The 19,973-nt window shown below is 37.0% G+C and overlaps 1 protein-coding gene across 1 annotated transcript; it reads right to left on the bottom strand.

The window, feature by feature from the left end:
• Positions 72 to 19,968, bottom strand: LOC109826623 (zinc finger CCCH domain-containing protein 17-like; the record flags this gene model as incomplete). Its single annotated transcript, XM_020393645.1, has 8 exons — positions 72 to 422; positions 522 to 619; positions 4,619 to 4,678; positions 4,757 to 4,876; positions 19,123 to 19,269; positions 19,370 to 19,561; positions 19,654 to 19,749; positions 19,837 to 19,968. Coding segments are annotated over 8 exons (987 nt in total), but the record flags the coding sequence as incomplete, so codon positions are not given.

Consider the following 19,973-nt stretch of genomic DNA (forward strand, 5'->3'; position numbering starts at 1 on the left):
TGGATAAAAAAGGCATGATGTTCTATTCAAAGTCGAACTAACATATAAAACTAAATCTGTGCGCCGAAGACTAAAATATAAAATAAAAACTGATTTTTATTAAAAACGTGAAGGAGCCGATAAATAGATAAATGTGAAGACCTCAAAATTGCCTTGCCTCACGCTTCTAACACATCTTGACCACATTATGCGTCTCACTTCTGCAGCATATCAAGCCCTTTTATAGATTACATAGGGGAGGAAGAAATTAAATTACAAAGAAGTCAAACTTCATATCATATTAAGCAGATGTCGGGTCACTTGCAACCCATTTCCATACTTTAAGCTCGCCTGTTCCATCTCCGGTAAAAAATAGCCCATCAGGACCTATTTGTATGGCTCTGACTTCCTTCTTGGCAAAGATCTTCCCCCTCTCACTGAATCTATAATTAAACAAAAAATAAAATAAAAAATACAACAATTTTGACGGAATCCATAACTCAACAGAATGACATTTCTCAAACTGAACTAGATAAACTTACGAAGGTAGGTCATAGAGGTGCACACTGTTATCATTGCAGGCAACAAACAGGACTGGTTTGCCTTCAGCATCATGCATCCCACGTAGTGCAAGTATGCCCTGAAAGAAGCAAAACTTGTCAGCAGAGTTCAACAGGTTCAAATTCAGAACAAAAGGAATTGGTTGCATGAAAATTCTCACTCAAGTGCGATGGTATTTGATACTTAAAATAAGACAAAGGCATGGAAATCACACTGTATCATCATCGAGGCATAGTAATTCTCGAGTCTCAACTATTATATGAAGACAGTAATAGCTAAATACATAAAGCTTGAAACTCATGCAAGTGCGGGTAGGTCAGTGGGGAGGAGCATGCGTGTTTGTGTCTCTGTATGCGCGTGCGATTGTCTGCATGTGAGCATGCATGTGTATGCGCTTGTGTGAGCGACTAGGTTGTCCTTAATTCTGACAGTACGTTTCATGACTGAGTTTATGCGCGCGCGTGAACTAGGACAAAGAGTGGCAGTGTTAGAAGCTACATAACAGAGGATTGCGTGGCTACATTTCAGAATGAGGCCTCCTTATTATCTATGACCATCATTCCTAATGCTTACACAGACATAGTAGCCATTCAAGTCATTGCGTTCCTGCATTTACATAGTATCTTGCCCGCATGATCCCTGCTGTTGTGAGTATAGGCTAAGATTGTTTCTCTTATATATATCCTTTTAATTGCACATACAGATTTACAGAACTTAAGACATAAATTAGTAGTTAAATGGAGATCTATTTCTCTTGCTCTTCATCCTGCCTTCTATTCTTCTTTCCCAGACTATGCTTAACAAGTTTTAAGATACAACTTAGATCTATTTCTCTCTCTTCATCCTGCCTTCTATTATTCTTTCCCGGACTATGCTTAACAAGTTAAAGATACAACTTATTGAGTAAAAATAAAATAAAATAGGACTGCGAATGGATTTTGAATGTATAAAGTATGGAATGCAACACAAGAATGAGCATGCAACTTTTTTAGGTTTGACAAATCATTACAACCCTTATGGATGGAATACATTACAGATAGCACTCTGTGATTTTTGCTCACAAAACAAGGCCCATCATCTTAAGCTATATGCTGTGAGAAAAGTGTATGCAATTTGGTTTCTGTCAGACCTTACCATGTATCTCTCACATTAGCACTCCCAGTACTGAAAGTTGTTAGATGCCTACCACTACACCCAATGACCCAAGTATGTTTACTTTTCAAATAGATAAGAAATACTAATTTTGAGATTTAACTGTGTAAACCGACCAAGTTTTTATTTATTTAGCAAAAACGACCGTTTTTTGTTGACATCAGCATACAACATACCAGCCAAAATTTGGCCAATTTCAAAGTATGAGTATTTAATTACCCAGGATACGCAGTACCGGGTAAGTAAAAATGTTATACGTAAAATCTCGCTTCTGATTTTGATTTTACCGTCATTTAAGATTTAAGCTTAACCATTTACCGTGCTATAACCTGTAACCCCCAGTCATATAGGTATGTGTGAATGGAAGTATCGGAGGGCGGGTCCGACTTTAACCTCCCTTGTAGTTCATAGCACGAAACGAAACTAGAAGCGTAATCTAATCACCGTCATTTTATTATTATAAATCATTATTAGCCAGGATTGCCAATCCGCTTACTTAAAAAGATCAAAATTTCAGAATATACTAAGTTTTGATTGTTGTTGCTGATATGGACATAAAACAGGTTGTTTTTTGCTAAATAAATTCTAACTCGGTTGCTTTTGATAATTAAATTTCAAAAACAAATTGTTTTTAAAAATTTGTCCTTCAAATATGCTTTTCTTCACCAAACCAACTAAAATGCCTCCATGCCACCTCCTATAGAACAATTCTCCATCTATAATGAATTCTATTTTTCTCCACGTTGTCTTACAGGATATTGGTTAGCAATTACCATCCGTCCCCCAGTTTTAAAAAACTAAATTTCTCTCACAGAATCTCTCTTCTAACTCAGAAAGAAAAAAAAAAACTTTTTTTTGGGTGTTCATGGCTGGCATGTAACATGGTAATTATGGATTCAGGACATTTGAAAGCTTAATCTACTCTTCTTATGGTCAATCCTTTTTTCCTTTTTTCCTTTTTTTACTTTTTTTGGGAGTTCATGGTTGGCATGTCACATAATAATTCTGGATTCAAGATATTCGAAAGCTTAAACTTCTCTTCTTACAATAGATCTAAAAAATTTAAAAGGATACTAGTGGGAAGGGACTTCCTGAAAATACAAAAATTGTACTACTCCTAACCTTGAAAGTTCAAACGAACCCGGTTTTTTCCAATGTTTTTTTCCGACGTTGCCTCAGATTGGAGGTGAGGCAAGAATGCATTGATTCAAAAGGGCTCTAGTAGGAGAAAATAGACAAGTGTGCTACTTGAAGATAGGAAAGAACGTGCAAATGGGAAGGGGAAAATGAGTTTAAAGAAAGTGAATTTGTGATATTAAGAAAAGAATGTCGAGGAAGAGATGAACTGCTCAAAGCTTTTAGGAAATAGAAATTTCTGTTTCTAGTTTTTTTAAGGCTAAATTTCAGAAAATCCCCCTTAACTTAGAACGATTATCAGATAACCACTGTTTCAAAAAGCCTCCACCTAGTCCGCCTAGACCTAGGCCTAGACGGTACCTAGGCCGCCTAATTAGTGCCTAGCGCCTAGGCGGTACCTAGGATGCCCACCTAAATTTTACGAGTGTTTAGGAGAGCATTGTCTGCTTACTTGGACTGTACCATTTAGGTCTTGATCATTATTTTCTGTGTTGCAGCCTCCACATCCTCCAACCTCTTCCAAACTTCTTTAACCTCCAAATATGAACACCTCCACTATCTCCTTCGACCTTCAACATAACCTCCTCGACCGCCACTTAAATGAAGAAAGAAATCCGCCTAAACATCAGTCCAACACCTAAGCCTTCTATAACATTAACATTTACTATCAATTATTATAATTAAAAAATAAAAAATAAAACCTCCTAGGCTCTAGGCATCGAGTCCAACGCCTAGGCCTCCTAGCGCTTTCTATAACATTGTTAGTTATTATTTTGGTTGTTTAGTATTTAACTATGCATGGTTTATTGTGGATCTAAAATTGCTATATTTTACAAATTTTTATATGAATTTAATACATATTTTTATTAATTATTATAATTAAATAATTTTAAAAATAGCCAAACGCCTAGGTGCCACCTAGGCCTACACCTAGGCGTCTAAGCGCTGGCTGAAACACCTAATCCGCCTAGCACCTTCTGTAATATTATAAATAACCCCCCATAACTTTCAAAATATGAGAAACCCCCTTAAGCATACAAGAAAACCCCCTAACTTCTAACATTTTTTAAGAAACCGGGTTAAAGGTGTGAAGACATTTGCTAGCAAAAATATCCTCCTGCATAATTTTACCCACCCAGTATGAAAATTGCAGCTAATGCAGTTTAAAGAATTTTATGAAAAAAAACTTGAAATTGAAGGGGCTTGCTGTTTTTTTAAAAGTTATGGGGGTTATCTGATAATCATCAATCGTTATGGACGATTTTCTTAAATTTAACCTTATTTTAAAGTATTCGTTTGTTGGGTACTTGCTGATGTTATATACATTTAAGCGGATTTTTACTAAGCTGACTACGTTAATGTTGAGTTATTTGTTTTAATGAAAATACGATTTTTTTCCTCTGTTTCATCATAACTTAGCCTTTACCTTGGTTTTCTTGTTATTAAGTTGTGAACTTTGAATCAAAGTGTTGTAAAACTTGCATGAGTTAGTAAACAATATAGATGTCAAGTCAAAGCAAGAAATGAAGTATACAGATTTGCAAATAATCTAGAATACCAAGCAGAAATTGATTTGACTCTGGTCAGTCCAAAACAAGTTCAGTGAAACGAAATCTATCCGAAGATTAAGCTCCACATAATAAATGAATGTCTACAAAGATATCCTGTTCATGCCATGGCAAGTAAAACTGTAAAACAACCATTGTGCATACCATAAGGTGAATTCACAGAATTCTAGAAAGAAGTATCAATGTCTAATAACCAAAAAATTATTCAGTGCAGAACTTACATGTTCTTCACTGTGAGTATATGTCACTTCAAGTTTTCCACTTTCTGCGGCAACCCAAACCTGCAAAAATTCAAGCATTATAACGACACCACTTAACAGATTCAATGGAGTAAAAAAAATGAAAATGCCTATTCTCACCTTTATTGTTTGATCTAGTGAGCAAGATAACAAATATTGATCCCAACATAATACTGACATGACAACTGACGTATGGTCAGTGAGGATCTCGATGCATTGTAAAGTTGTAAGGTCCCAAACCTGAAACATAATAGCATAGTACAAAATTTTGAGGAATGAACAGTTTCCATAGAGAAGTAAAATAGCACAGGAAGAAGACAGAATCTTCACAAAAACCCAATTGCTCAAGAGCTTATGGTCCAGATTCGAATATCCATTCAGCTTATTTTGGTCATAACAAGATTACAAAATCCTGGTAACCTACAATATAACATTGAATTTTTTTTAAAAGAATAAATTGGAATGTGAGTTAAGATAATTCTTTTAATAAAATGCAATGGAAATAAGAAATTGTACAAAGTTATCCTATAATACGATAATAACCCTGATTGTCACGTATGCTAAAAATAACAAGTTGTATGTGAAGGTTTAATTCAAGTATAAAAATGAGACAAAATTTTATAAATGCTTGAATAAATAAAAATGATATAACTCCCATATACAGGGTTCAGATGGAAAAAGAAAGGGGATTACAAAACCCAACCTAGGCAGGAACTAAACAACACATTTATTATGTAGCATAGTCAAAAGGGTTAACATGCTATCCTACTAAAGTTGATATACATTAATAATTGTTTATTTAGTAGTATAATTATTGATTATTTACCAGTATACCCTCGAATGTATAGACATCAGTTTTGTCACTGACATGAACCTGGAATAGATTTTACACGTACATTAGCCAACTATGGCAATTTAAGAGTTACTTTATTTTCATTTTTACCATATTTTCATATTCCACAGTTCCTTTGTGTTTAAAAATGATTTTCTAACTCATAAGTGGTTGACCTATTTGATAGATAAGTACTCTAAGTTTATTCACTTTGTTTATAGAAGCATTCTGTTTATGATTTTTTTACAATGTTATTTTCTTAATTTACTTTTGTACGATAAACGTTATAGTAATTCTTATTGATCTCTTGCTAACAATTATCAATTATCAATTAAAAGGGAAATTTTAATTGATAATCGATTATCAATTAAAAGGGAAATTTTCAAACCTTACTTAGCACAACATCTCGATTTGCTCTTTTCTTTAAATGTTTGCCATGACCATGCAATACCTTAATTTATTGTTTACTACTGATAATTGATTATAAGTTTATTGCATTTACTCTTAAAAGCATTCTAGAAATTATTGATTATCATGACTTTATTTTATGATTCTCAGATTATTAATAGTTTTAAATAAATTGTAATATATTAGTATATTAAAATATTGGTATACCCACTGTTTTAAAAAACCTCCGCCTAGTCCGCTTAGGCGTACGCCTAGGCCTAGACGGTACCTAGGCCGCCTAACTAGCGCCTAACGCCTAGGCGCTATTTAGGCTGCCCATCTAGATTTTACGAGCGTTTAGGGGAGCATTGTCTGCTTACGTGGATTGCACCCTGTAGGCCTTGATTGTGATTTTATGTGTCGTAGCCTACACGTCCTCCAAACTCCATTAACTTCCAAATATGAACACCTTCACTAGCTCCTCCGACCTTCAGCAAAACCTATTCGATCACCACTTAAATGAAGAAAGAAAAAAAACGCCCAGAAACCGCTTAGGCGCCCGCCTAGGCGACTAAGCGCTGGGCGCCAAGTCTGACGCCTAGAAGCGCCCAGCGTTTAATGTAACATTAGGTATACCCCTTCACATTCCTACCCTAACTTTTCAAGCAAGTACAAAACTTTCTTTAAACACTTCTATCACTGGATATCATATCAGCACATCTCAACACTCCTTAGCCGTGTGTCAAATATCTCCAGAACATGTCCTCAATTTTTCATATATCTTTGACACTTTTTGGTCCTTTCTCCAACACAACTATGATGTTTTTCCTTGTTAACAACTTAATTTTTACTAATTGCACAATAGGAGATGAATTTACAATCTGTCAGTCTTGATATGCTAAAAACTAAAGTTCAAGCGAACACGTCACAATAGTGACTAATATATAAAAGTGCAAAAGTTAGGACATGTGTGCAACTTAAATTATCGCATATGCATATACATATGTATTTTATAAATACAAATATACATTCATAAATAAATATTATGTATTAACTGCGCCCCCCCACCTAAACCCCTAAAAAATTAAAAAAAAATATTCGCATGAGTTTGGCATGTTATTATATCCATGTCATATCTGCATCCCATATGCATAATGATACAGGAGATCAAGCACTGGACGAGACAAGAAGAAAAGCACCTGTGTCGACTCGGACATCAGATTAGGAAAGAGTTCCTTTTTGGTTATTTCATTTTAAATTAAGAAAGAGTTATTTTTGGTTATTTCCTTTTAGATTCAGACTTTCTTTTTTATTAGAGTTAGGATAGGTTTAGTTGGCTATAAATAATAGTTCCTTTTGTAAATCAAGTAATTAACTTTCAATTATTCAATCAAGAGAAATTTTTTCATTGTTTTCATTCTCAAGTTTGAGAAACTTTGAGCTTATGGATTCAAGCTCGTAGAATACCTGCTGTTATCAGGGCTCGTCGGTATCGGAACGATATCCGATCGGCCTGCCCGTTTCTACGTCTACGTCAAGTGGTATCAGAGCTTCGGCTTCAACATCCTTGACAATGGCAGGTGACGGCGAGAATGAGCTTTCTCTACAGGATCTTTCCGCGAGGATGGATTCTATGGATGGAAGATTTGGCACGTTGGAGGCTTCTCTTCAGAACCTTCAACAAGACATTAAAGGACTTACCATTCACCTCAACAATAGGAATAACTTCACCGACGGTCTTCACCTAAGCGAACCCAGAGTTAGGATACCCTGACATCCATCCCCGTACAATCCCCTACCCCCTCCAGTTCATCCCCCTCCATATCAACCACTTCCAAACCAAACCCCTCCATATCAGCCCCCTTCGCATCAGCCTCCTCCATATCAAACAATTTCGTATCAACCCCCTCCATATCAACCCCCTCCATATCATAGGCAACATCCCAACCAACCCCCTCCACATGATGAATCCAGTGACGAAGGAGCAGACTATGGTGCCCAATTTGAGAGACCATGGTACGACAACGTCTCGAGCGAAGGAGGACGACCTTATGGCAGAGGTCGAGGCAGAGGCTTCAACCCTCGTCGTAATTATCACCGACAGGGCGGACATCACCACGACCAAGAGTACTGAATGAAGGTAGAACTCCCCTTCTTTGGAGGAAATCTAGACATAGGCTTTCTTGGATTGGCTGTATGAAGTGGAGACGTTCTTTGAGATGGCTAATGTACCCGAAGCAAGTGAAGTTTGTGGCACATCGTCTCAAAGGAGGAGCCGCGACATGGTGGGATCAGACTCAAAACACTAAGCGACAACAATGTATGCAACTAGTTCGGGTTTGGCGACGCATGAAGCAATTATTCCAAGCTAGGTTCCTACCACCCAACTACCAAGTACCAACAGATTCTTTACAACCAGTTCGAGCAATGCCGTCAAGGCATCAGATCAATAAGTGCTTATACTGAAGAGTTCTTCCGTTTTACTTCTCATTGCGATTTGTCGATGAGCGAGGACCAACTCGCGATCAAATATATCGAATGTTTGAAGTATTCAATTCAAGAGAAGGTGATCATCCACAACGTGTACTCTGTGGACAAAGCCCATAACATAGCTCTTAAGGCAGAAAGATTGACCTCCAAGACGTTACCTTTCAGACAAGCCGAACAGGAAGGTTCGGTCGAGATGGCGAGAGGTGAGTCAACCGGGCAAAGGACGACTGATCGGCCTGTTCTTCCACGATCGGTCGAGCGGTTGACAACTCAACCACAGCCCCCGACGACTCAAGCAAATCCATATGTCAAGCCGACTGTAGGGAAGTGTTTCCGATTTCTCCAACCAGGGCATAAGTACAACGAGTGCCCACAACGGCGAAAGATCAATCTAGCGGATTATGAAGAAGCCGAGGATGGACACACGGCATCCGAAGAAGAGTATTGAGGAAGAGGTTGCAGAGATTGAAGGCGACAATGTGTCGTGTGTTGTTCAACAACTTCTGTGCGCTCAGAAGATACCAGATTCATCACAACGACATCAAATTTTTTTTCTAAATGTTCAGTCAACAACAAGGTGTGCACCCTTATCATTGACAATGGAAGCTATGAGAATATTGTGTCAAAGGCTTTGATGGATCACTTAAAACTACCAACTGAAACAAAGCATGTGCCTTATACCATAGGATGAATCAAGAAGGATCCCTCTGTGAAGGTGACCGAAGTATGCCACGTATCACTATCACTAGGCAAGACTTATAGTGATTCTGTTGCTTGTGATATTGTGGATATGGACGCATGCTATATATTGTTGAGACGGCCGTGACAGTATGATGTTGACGCTACGCATGGCGGCAAGAAGAACAAGTACTCTTTTATGTGGATGAATAAAAAGATCATCCTACCACCTATTCCACCCTCTCCAAAGAGCCCCAAAGATCAAAAGTCCAAACGTATATCTCTTTGTAGCAAGGGAGTTTCTAGCCGAGTCAAAGGAATTAAAGCAGAGGTTTGCCTTAGTTGTCAAAGAAGAAGTGAAGACACCCATTGAGATCCTAGGGAAGATGAAGTCACTGCTTAAGAAGTTCGAAGTGTTGATTCCTGAAGAGCTGCCAGAGGGTCTACCTCTCATGAGGGATATTCAGCATCACATTGATTTCATCCCGGATTCAGTACTTCCTAATCTCCCAAACTATCACATGAACCCGCAGGAAAAGAAGGTTTTACAGGACGCCATTGAGGACCTTATTAAGAAAGACTACATCCGAGAGAGCATGAGTCCATACGCAGTTCCAGCATTGTTAACACCAAAGAAGAATAGCAGTTGGCGGATGTGTGTGGATAATAAGGCCATTAACAAGATTACAATTCGTTACAGGTTCCTAATCCCTCGGCTAGACGACATGTTAGATCAGTTGGGAGGCGTGACCGTCTTTTCGAAAGTCGACTTGAGGAGTGGATATCATCAGATCCGAATTCGACCCGGGAACGAGTGGAAGAATGCATTCAAGAGTAGTGAGGGCCTCTACGAATGCCAGGATGAGCAGGAACATATGTTGCATCTCTGAGAGATCTTCCAAGTGCTAAAGGAGAATGAGCTTTACATCAATCTTAAAAAGTGTGTGTTCTTGACGACTCAACTTGTGTTCTTGGGATTCGTGGTAAGCTCGCAGGGGATCCAAGTCGACGAGGACAATGTTAAGGCAATCAAGGATTGGCTGACTCTAACAAGTGTTACGAAAGTAAGAAGCTTTCATGGGCTAGCATCGTTTTATCGGTGTTTCATTCGCAATTTCAGTTTTATAGTTGCCCCCATGACGGATTGCTTGAACAAGAAGAGGCTACTCAAGGTGTTCAATGAAGGAGACATGGTGATGGTTTACTTACGAAAAGAACGGATGCCGACTGGAACTTATAGCAAACTTAAGCTGAAACGATATGGACCGTTCAAGATTCTCAAGAAGATCAATGATAATGCATATGTAATGGATCTTCCAGAAGGAATGGCTATGTCGGCGATATTTAACGTGGCGAATATTTCTGATTATCATCCTTCAATCAAGTTGTATTCGAGTGATGCGAACTCAGAGACGAGTTCTTCTAAAAGAGGGACTGATACAGAAGATCAAGCATTGGACGAGACAAGAAGAAAAACACCCGTGTCGATTCGGACATCAGATTAGGAAAGAGTTCCTTTTTGGTTATTTCCTTTTAGATTAGGAAAGAGTTCTTTTTGGTTATTTCCTTTTAGATTAGGAAAGAGTTCCTTTTTTATTATTTCCTTTTAGATTCAGACTTTCTTTTTTATTAGAGTTATGATAGGTTTAGTTGGCTATAAATAATAGTTTCTTTTGTAAATCAAGTAATTAACTTTTAATTATTCAATCAAGAGAAATTTTCTCATTGTTTTCGTTCTCAAGTTTGAGAAACTTTGAGCTTGTGGATTCAAGCTCGTGGAATACCTGCTGTTGTCAGGGCTCGTCGGCATCGGAACGATATCCGATCGGCCTCCATGTTTCTACGTCTGCGTCACATAGTCCATGTTTTTTTGGATGTTTGTAGAAGTATACTAAAAAGAAGACATGTAGCAATTGAAGATGAAAGGAAGCACTCAAATACTTGCTTTGGATAAAAATTTGATCAGTGGCAAAATAATTGGTGATGCATTCTAAATGCAACCTAAATAATGTCAACTCTTTTTGATGGAATGGAAATAATATTCACTAATGCCCTGTTTGGATGTAGGGTAGAGAGGGGGAGGGGAAGAGAAAATTATTTTTCACCTTGTTTGGGAGATTTCTTAAGGGGGTAGAGAGGGGTAAGGAAGGGGAAAGGAAAGGGGATGAAGGAAAAATGGAGGGAAAATTTGTTCCCGCCTAATTCGGGCGGTAGAGGAGGGGAACAGAACTGGAAAAATTCACAGCAACTTGATATGTCGATATTGCCCTTCATCAACAAAATAAATCAAGGGTTATAATGTAAACCCTACTCCCCCATCTCTTTTCCATTTTTTGCAGCCACCATCCTCTCTCCGCACGCTCTCCCACCCGCACTCTCTTTCCCCGCGCGTCCCCGGCGGTCACACCCCCCGTGCCGTCGTCTTCTTCCCCTCGTCGGAGTTCTCTACTTGATCCCTATCACCGACACCCTCCTTCAAGTAAGCAGTCATCCCTCTCTCTTTCTTCTCAGCTTCTGATTTTTTTTATTCAAAGTTGCAATGTTTTCTGGGAAATTAGGATTAGGCCTTTTCGACGGAGTTACTGCTCATTTGGAGGGTTTTCTAGTGGCGGCCTTGCAGTTAGTGGACTCGTGAAGCTTTAACTGGTTAGTAGCTGATAATGGTCTTTGTTTTTGTTTTTTTAGGGGTTTTCGGTTATTTTACTTTGAATCTATATCAATTGGTTTCAGTGCAACATTGCCAGAGAGAGTAAATGGCTACATGTGTTATAAAAGAGTATTGAAACTTACATTCCAGATCAAGTAGTGTTATAAAAGAGTATTAAAATTACATGATAAGCTAATTTGTGTATAGTAATAAGACCTTCTAAATTTATCATTAGCTTGTGTATAATTAACGATTTTTAATTTTCTATCCTAATTGTGTTATTTTTATATCCTCACATAGATAATGGATGAAGCATGGGTCAAATTTCAACATGCATGTCATTATGCAATTGGATATGTTCTTTGTGTGATTGCTTATTGGTTCATTCAATAAAGAGAGAATAGAAGGAGATTAAATAGTGAACCTTACGAGCGTAGATAAGTAACTAATATGGTGCGGAAAATATTATCACAAAGGATTGTATATAGGGAAATGATCTGAATGAATCCACCGGCTTTTCATCAATTATGTGGAATATTGGAGAGAGATGGCGGGCTTAAACGAACTCAAAGAGTTACTATTGATTTTCATCAATTATGTGGAATATTGGAGAGAGATGGCGGGCTTAAACGAACTCAAAGAGTTACTATTGAGAAACAAGTTGCAAAATTTTTGTATATGTTGGGACACAACGTAACTACTCATGAGGTTAGTAAGATATTTGGACGATCTGGAGAGAGTGTGACTCGTCATTTTCATAATGTTTTAAGAGTTATGATAGAGTTGGAAGAGATATTTTTAATGCAACCTAATGGAGCACAAATTCCTTCAGAGATACGCAACAATCCAAAGTTTGATCCATATTTCAAGGTGATGATAAATTTCACAAATTCTTATCTTTGTATAGGATGTTAAAATTAGAATTTAACTAATTACTCCCTATATTATTAGGATTGTGTTGGAGCAATAGATGGAACACACATCTGAGTAAATGTTTCTCCTACCGACGCTCCTAAATATCATGGTAGGAAAGATCATCCAACACAAATTGTATTGGTTGCTTGCACATTTAACTTAAAATTCACTTATGTCATACCTGGGTGGGAATGTACTGCATCTGATTCCAGAATTTTAAAAAATACTTTACAATGACGATTTTCACTTAAAATCCCTCAAGGTAATCATTAATCCTGAATAATCTACTAATGACAATAAAACCCCTTTTTATCAGTTATTAATCATAATGAATTTTTTTAGGAAAATATTATCTCACTGATGGTGGATATATGTTAAGAAGTGGAATAATTCCACCCTATAGATGGAAACGCTACCATTTGAATGAGTATTCAAGAAATCCACCAAAGACTCAACGTGAGCTATTTAACCTAAGGCATGCGTTACTTCACAATGCCATTGAAAGAGAATTTGGCGTTTTAAAAAAAAGATTTCCCATCATAGCAAGCTCAACTAAACCGAATTATGGTGTTAAAGTACAAAATCAAATCATCCTAGCTTGTTGTGTTTTGCACAATTTTTTAAGGGGTACCGACCCAGAAGATGATTTCCCTGAAGGGGTAGAAGGTGATAATGAAAACCCATCGGTCGAAGATGATGTGGACGAGGATGAAGATGAACAAAGAGGGGAGTGTTTAAGAGATTCCATTGCAGCTTCTATGTGGCAAGCTAAGTTGCACGGAAACAGGCACGGGTACTGGTTCGGGTGCGGGTAGGAGACACGGCAAAACTGTAAAATGTTGGGTACGGGGACACGACTACATATATATATATATTGAATTAATAATGTACATGAGATAATTTTTTCTGCTTCATGTGTCATTAGAATTAAAATTTTGATCACATTTTTGAGTTTATTTTATCATATTGATTATCGTGAATTGTAAACTACTCATTTTTTTACTAGACATCTAAACGACCCATTAATTATATAGTTTTGAACTTGGGTATGGACTGAAACGAACCCGACCCGTATCCCATTAGTTTCAAAAGACGGATGTGAAGTATAAGTTCTACGTCCAGGAAGTCTTTGACAAATATTTTAAATTAACACATATATCGTATAATTGAGTACATATTGTAATAAATGCATGCATATATTCAAGAAGTGTCCATGAAGTTTAGGTACGGAAAAAGTATCGGGTACGTGTCCGGTACGGGTACGGCTTCAATAATGAAGTACCCAGGTAACATAGGTGGGAAGATTATAATGCATGATTGTTGCAATAATGTTTAATATTTGTGTTGTGTTTGATGATTGTAAAACTTATGTTTTCTATTTCTATTGTACTTGATGGCTAGATTTATTTATTTTTCGTAAAAATAGTATAATCACCATTCATTGTCCTTTATAGACTTGTAAATAATTTTCTTATGTATTTGCTAAGATTATTGTGTAAAATAGGAATGTAACTGTATATTTCCTAACATTATTGTGTAAATTAGGAATGTCGAAAAGAAGGTATACAGATGGTGATTCTTCTAATGGAAGAAATCACATCTCTTTGGTGTGGAATTGTGCTATGGATGAGAAGTAAATTGAAGCTCTTTTGCATCAAGATGTGATTGGAAACCGGCACAATTCCGTCTTTTCACCAACGACTTACAATCAAATAGTGGCTGAACTCCAAGAAATGTTTCCCGATAAGCCAATTGATAGGGATAAGGTGAAAAATCGTATGAAGTATATGAAGTCAAAATGGGCAGCTTGCTATGACTTGTTTAACAATGCGAGCAGCGGCTTTGCTTGGAATCGCAACACTAACATGTGGAGTGCAGAACCTGAAGTGTGGGATCGACTAATTCAGGTAATGAAAAATAACTACACAATCATTGTAATTTATATGCATTTCATGCTTTATTATATTTTTTTCAATAGTTAGTTTCATGCTTTATTACATTTTTTCCCTTATAGTAATATAATGCATACTACTATACATTTAGTTCTTACTTCTATATAATATAGCTTCATATTTATGCTTGATTGTACCCTCAAGTAACTTATATGCTTGTGTGCATGCTCCTGTGAACATTGCCAGAGAGTTCATACCATGCACATTGCCAAAGAGGTTAAACAAGGCCCGATATATTAGGGCCACATTGATGCAATTCAATTAGTCTATGTTCATACCATGAACATTGCCAGAGAGTTCATTATTCAAGAGACAATTAAACATAATAAAGTTCACAACCATTCACACTTTTGACTGCATATAATAACTGATCACTGAAAATTTTGACAAGCACCAAGAAGTTGATTGAAGAAATGAAAAAAAATACATAAACATGTACATGCGTACATATATGTTATAATATACAATATATATGTATATATATATTGTGTGGAGGCGCGTGTCTGTATATATTAGGAACAGGAACAATCTTGTATGGCCTACCATAGGTCCAGCTAGCCTATAGCTCGATTATCTTGTATGACCATCTAGATTACTTTATTATATTTGGAAATTGAACGCCATGATTCATCAGAACAATCTATGCATCAATGAATCAGATCAGCACATATTGTCTTTGGGAGGCATTAAACTTGGCACAATGTATAAATTGTTTGTCTTATTAGTGTTTTTTTTCAAAATTACAGGCTCATCCAGAAGCTGTCGAATGGAGGACCAAACCTATTCAAAATTACGATAAACTACTTAAGCTTTTTGCAGCTGATAGAGCAACAAGAGAGCATGCCGAAACTACGGCTGAGATATGAGAGAGAAGACAGGCTTATACTGATACTAACGAGGTTGATGTTGATCTTACAATTGATGGCATTGATGAAATAGTTTCTAGGGAGGAAATCATCTTGGAGAGTATTGATGGTAACCAAGAAGCAATTAACAAAGAAGACTTTCGTGGGGCTACAATGGGGACTAGGTCAACAGCAAATTCACTGAAGAAGAGCAGAAAGTCAAAGGAGGATGTTGGTGCTGAAAAAATTTATAATAGTATAAAAAAAAGTGGCTGAAGCAATGCTTGTAAGTGCTGAGATATTCAACAAGACTCGGTAAAAGACTGTAATTAAAACAGATGACCTTCGGAGTCTTTTGGTTGAGATTGGGGTCGACGACGAACACATTGATGATGCTGATGATTGATGCATATATATTCTTATTTAATTCTCCAGAGAATCTAAGGGGAGTACTTGGATGTCCAAGGGAGAGGCAGAAGCAAATACTCGTGAGGATGATGCATAGGGCATCTATGCCACCCTCGCCTCATTATTAGCTTCCTACTTACTTATCTTTAATATTTTGGTTTTCTACTTTTGATAGATGCTTTTGGGTATTTGGTGGCAAGTATGGCTTCTTGTCATTTTTTTGTTATTATATGGCAATTACAAACTTGCTGCCGAATTATGGATGCTTATGGTAAACTTGGAATATTAGATGGCTATTGTAACTTCTTGTCAATTTTTGGTTATTGTATGGCAATTACAAACTTTTGCCGATTTATGGAGAATTGCATGTGGCAAAATTGGTTGGAGAATTGTTGTTTATGTTTTGATAAGATACAACGTGTGTTTTGTCAATTTGAGTTGTGTGTAAAGATTTGATAAGATTATGTGTTATTAGTATAAGGTGATTTGTGCAAATTTACATATATTTCCTTCCCTTCTCTTCCCCCATTTTTACTCTCAAACAAGTTATATTAATTTCATCTTCATTCACCTTACTCAACTCCCAAACAACATATTACAATTCCCTTTCCTTCCCTTCTCCCCCCCCCCCCCCTCGTTATTTTAAAAAAAGAAGTAATTCCAGATATAAGTTATAAAGTCCCATTATCAATAACATTTACTAAAAACAAAGGACAAAGTATGAGAAACCGCAACAAATAGTATAAATTAAAAGTCTTTATGGGGGTATGGGTGCAAGAAGAATTCCAACAGTTCAAAATTAGTCCATACGGAAGATTTAAGGTTGTCATAGGTGAAACAACATATAAGACAATGTGCAAAGTAACTCTTGCATAAGCTATAGATAAAGTGAGGCGCCAACCTGGGTGGAGTTTGTTAGAACCCTACTAAAGCTTATAAACCCGTGCTCATAAATTTTCAGAAGAGGAAGTATGCATAAAACAGGAAAAAAAGATTACGAAGGCTCCACACCCTTATTGTCTTGTCCATGGAACCAGAGTAAAGCCTCCCTGCTCCGGATATAGGAAAGGCTACACAATAAATTCTCTGAACTATGAAATTTTGCCTCTAATGTGAAAACTGCGAAGTGCTTCTACTAATCTGCATCTGTAGTGGTTGGTTTATCAACATGTACATTGTTTTGATGTACAATAAGTTCCTAGTTATAGATATTGGTTGGTTCATCAATATTGTAATTTATTTTAGTAGTTCTATGTGTCGTGGTGGTTGTGTTATTGTGGATGTAAGTAAAACATTATTCATTAATAACATGTATTGTTTGTGAATGTACAGTGGTGATAATTTGACCGGATATGTTTTTGTTTCCAGTCTTGTTTTCCTCTTTGGACATGTCAAACTCAAAAAGTTCACCCATATTTCAGTTCTAAGTTAGATTATTTCTTTTTTTTTCCCTGGTACTCGAGACACACCATTTTGATGCCATCAAATAGATGATACTCGAGACACCATTTTCATACCATTTAATGTTTTGAACTTTCTTATCTTAATAGACTATTCTATCACATTCATCTTTTAGCTCATACTTTGTAATAACTGGGTCCTCTATTACAAATTTTAACTCCCTTGATATAGCAGGACTTGCTTAATCACAATATAATTTGATTATGGGGGGCTGGTTATATATTGATGTTTAATAATACAATAAATATGTCTCTTTTATCTGTTAATAAATAACTCTCCTAGTTCCTTTTTGTACAATTTTGTTCTTTTGGGTAATTCGTTCTTATGCTATAACACTCTCATTACAGGCTCATCCAGAAGCTGTTGAATGGAGGACCAAGCCTATTCAAAATTACGATAAACTACTTTTGCTTTTTGCAGCTGATAGAGCAACATGAGAGCATGCCGAAACTACGGCTGAGATATTAGAGAGAAGGCGGGCTTGTACTGATACTAACAAGGTTGATGTTGATCTTACAATTGATGGCATTGATGAAATGGTTTCCAGGGAGGAAATCATCTTGGAGAGTATTGATGGTAACCAAGAAACAATTGATAAAGAAGACTTTCATGGGGCTACAATGGAGACTAGGTCAACAGTAAATTCACTGAAGAAGAGCAGAAAGTCAAAGGAGGATGTTGGTGCTGAAAAAATTTATAATAGTATAAAAAAAAGTGGCTGAAGCAATGCTTGTAAGTGCTGAGATATTCAACAAGACTCGGTAAAAGACTGTAATTAAAACAGATGACCTTCGGAGTCTTTTGGTTGAGATTGGGGTCGACGACGAACACATTGATGATGCTGATGATTGATGCATATATATTCTTATTTAATTCTCCAGAGAATCTAAGGGGAGTACTTGGATGTCCAAGGGAGAGGCAGAAGCAAATACTCGTGAGGATGATGCATAGGGCATCTATGCCACCCTCGCCTCATTATTAGCTTCCTACTTACTTATCTTTAATATTTTGGTTTTCTACTTTTGATAGATGCTTTTGGGTATTTGGTGGCAATTATGGCTTCTTTTCACATTTTTGTTATTGTATAGCAATTACAAACTTGTTGCCGATTTATGGATACCTATGACAAACTTGAAAAATTGGTTGGAGAATTGTTGTTTATGCTTTAATAAGATATATAGTGTGTTTTGTCAATTTGAGTTGTGTGTATTGGTTTGATAAGATTATGTGCTATTATTATAAGATCATTTGTGTAAATTTACATATATTTCCTTCATTTCCCTTCCCCCCGTTATTACTCCCAAACACTAAGATAACTCAACTCCCAAATAACATATTACAATTTCCTTTCTTTTGCTTCCCTTCCCCTTCCCTTTGTTTAGCTTTCCTTCACTTCCCTCACTGAACTTCCAAAGATTGTTTCCCTTCCCTTCCCTTCCCTTAGTAAACTCCCAACCATAGCATAAAAGCGCAAGTAGGCCTCAAATAGTTCTATCGTTATTTTAAAAAAAGAAGTAATTCCAGATATAAGTTATAAAGTCCCATTATCAATAACATTTACTAAAAACAAAGGACAAAGTATGAGAAACCGCAACAAATAGTATAAATTAAAAGTCTTTATGGGGGTATGGGTGCAAGAAGAATTCCAACAGTTCAAAATTAGTCCATACGGAAGATTTAAGGTTGTCATAGGTGAAACAACATATAAGACAATGTGCAAAGTAACTCTTGCATAAGCTATAGATAAAGTGAGGCGCCAACCTGGGTGGAGTTTGTTAGAACCCTACTAAAGCTTATAAACCCGTGCTCATAAATTTTCAGAAGAGGAAGTATGCATAAAACAGGAAAAAAAGATTACGAAGGCTCCACACCCTTATTGTCTTGTCCATGGAACCAGAGTAAAGCCTCCCTGCTCCAATAACTAATGAAACTACGGCAAGTTGATGACCAGTAAGAGAAGCAGCAGGTTCAAAGCAGTTGTTTATGGCGTTAAACTTCCATGCCAGTATTCTACCATCCTGAAACCATTTCAGAAATACAAGTCGGATCAGTTTCGTGATACTGTAAACAGAATAAAATAACCATTTTCGACAATCTTTAGAGAGGGAAGTTCATAACCTGTGCTCCCGCAAATAGCATCTCATTGCCAGCCACCAATGCATACACTTGCCCGACTGGACCATCGAGAGTTAAATCAGTTGACGTTTGCGTATTCCAAACCTTTACAGAATTAGTAATCCCTATAAAAATCCAAGGCCCCTCGCTGATCATGCAGCCAACTTCGTTTCCCATGTTGATAACCCCAACACACTACAAGAAGAAACAAGACATTTTTAAATTCACAAAAATTCACAGAAATTCAGTTCCAAAACCAATAGAACATCTCATGAACAGAAACTTACTTGGCCACTCTGGCAATCCCAAACCCGAACCATCTCATCCTGGCTCCCCGAATACAACTTATCCGAGCCCAAAGGCAATGCAATCCCGGTAACAACCTGCAAACATCAAAACCCATCAAATCTATATGATCAAGGAAAACCCACATGACAAAATTCAAGAAAAAAAAATAGAAAAGGTATCACCTTCTGGTGACCTTGAAGAGGGGTGAGCAAAGAGAAGTTATCGCCAACAAACCAAGAATGCACGAACTTGCACCTCTCCCCATAAGAACAATTCCCGGCAATGAAATAGCTGCACGTCTTGTTCACTGGTTGCCGGG

This window comes from Asparagus officinalis, chromosome 10, assembly GCF_001876935.1.
Source record: "Asparagus officinalis chromosome 10, Aspof.V1, whole genome shotgun sequence".
NCBI classification, from domain to species: domain Eukaryota; kingdom Viridiplantae; phylum Streptophyta; class Magnoliopsida; order Asparagales; family Asparagaceae; genus Asparagus; species Asparagus officinalis.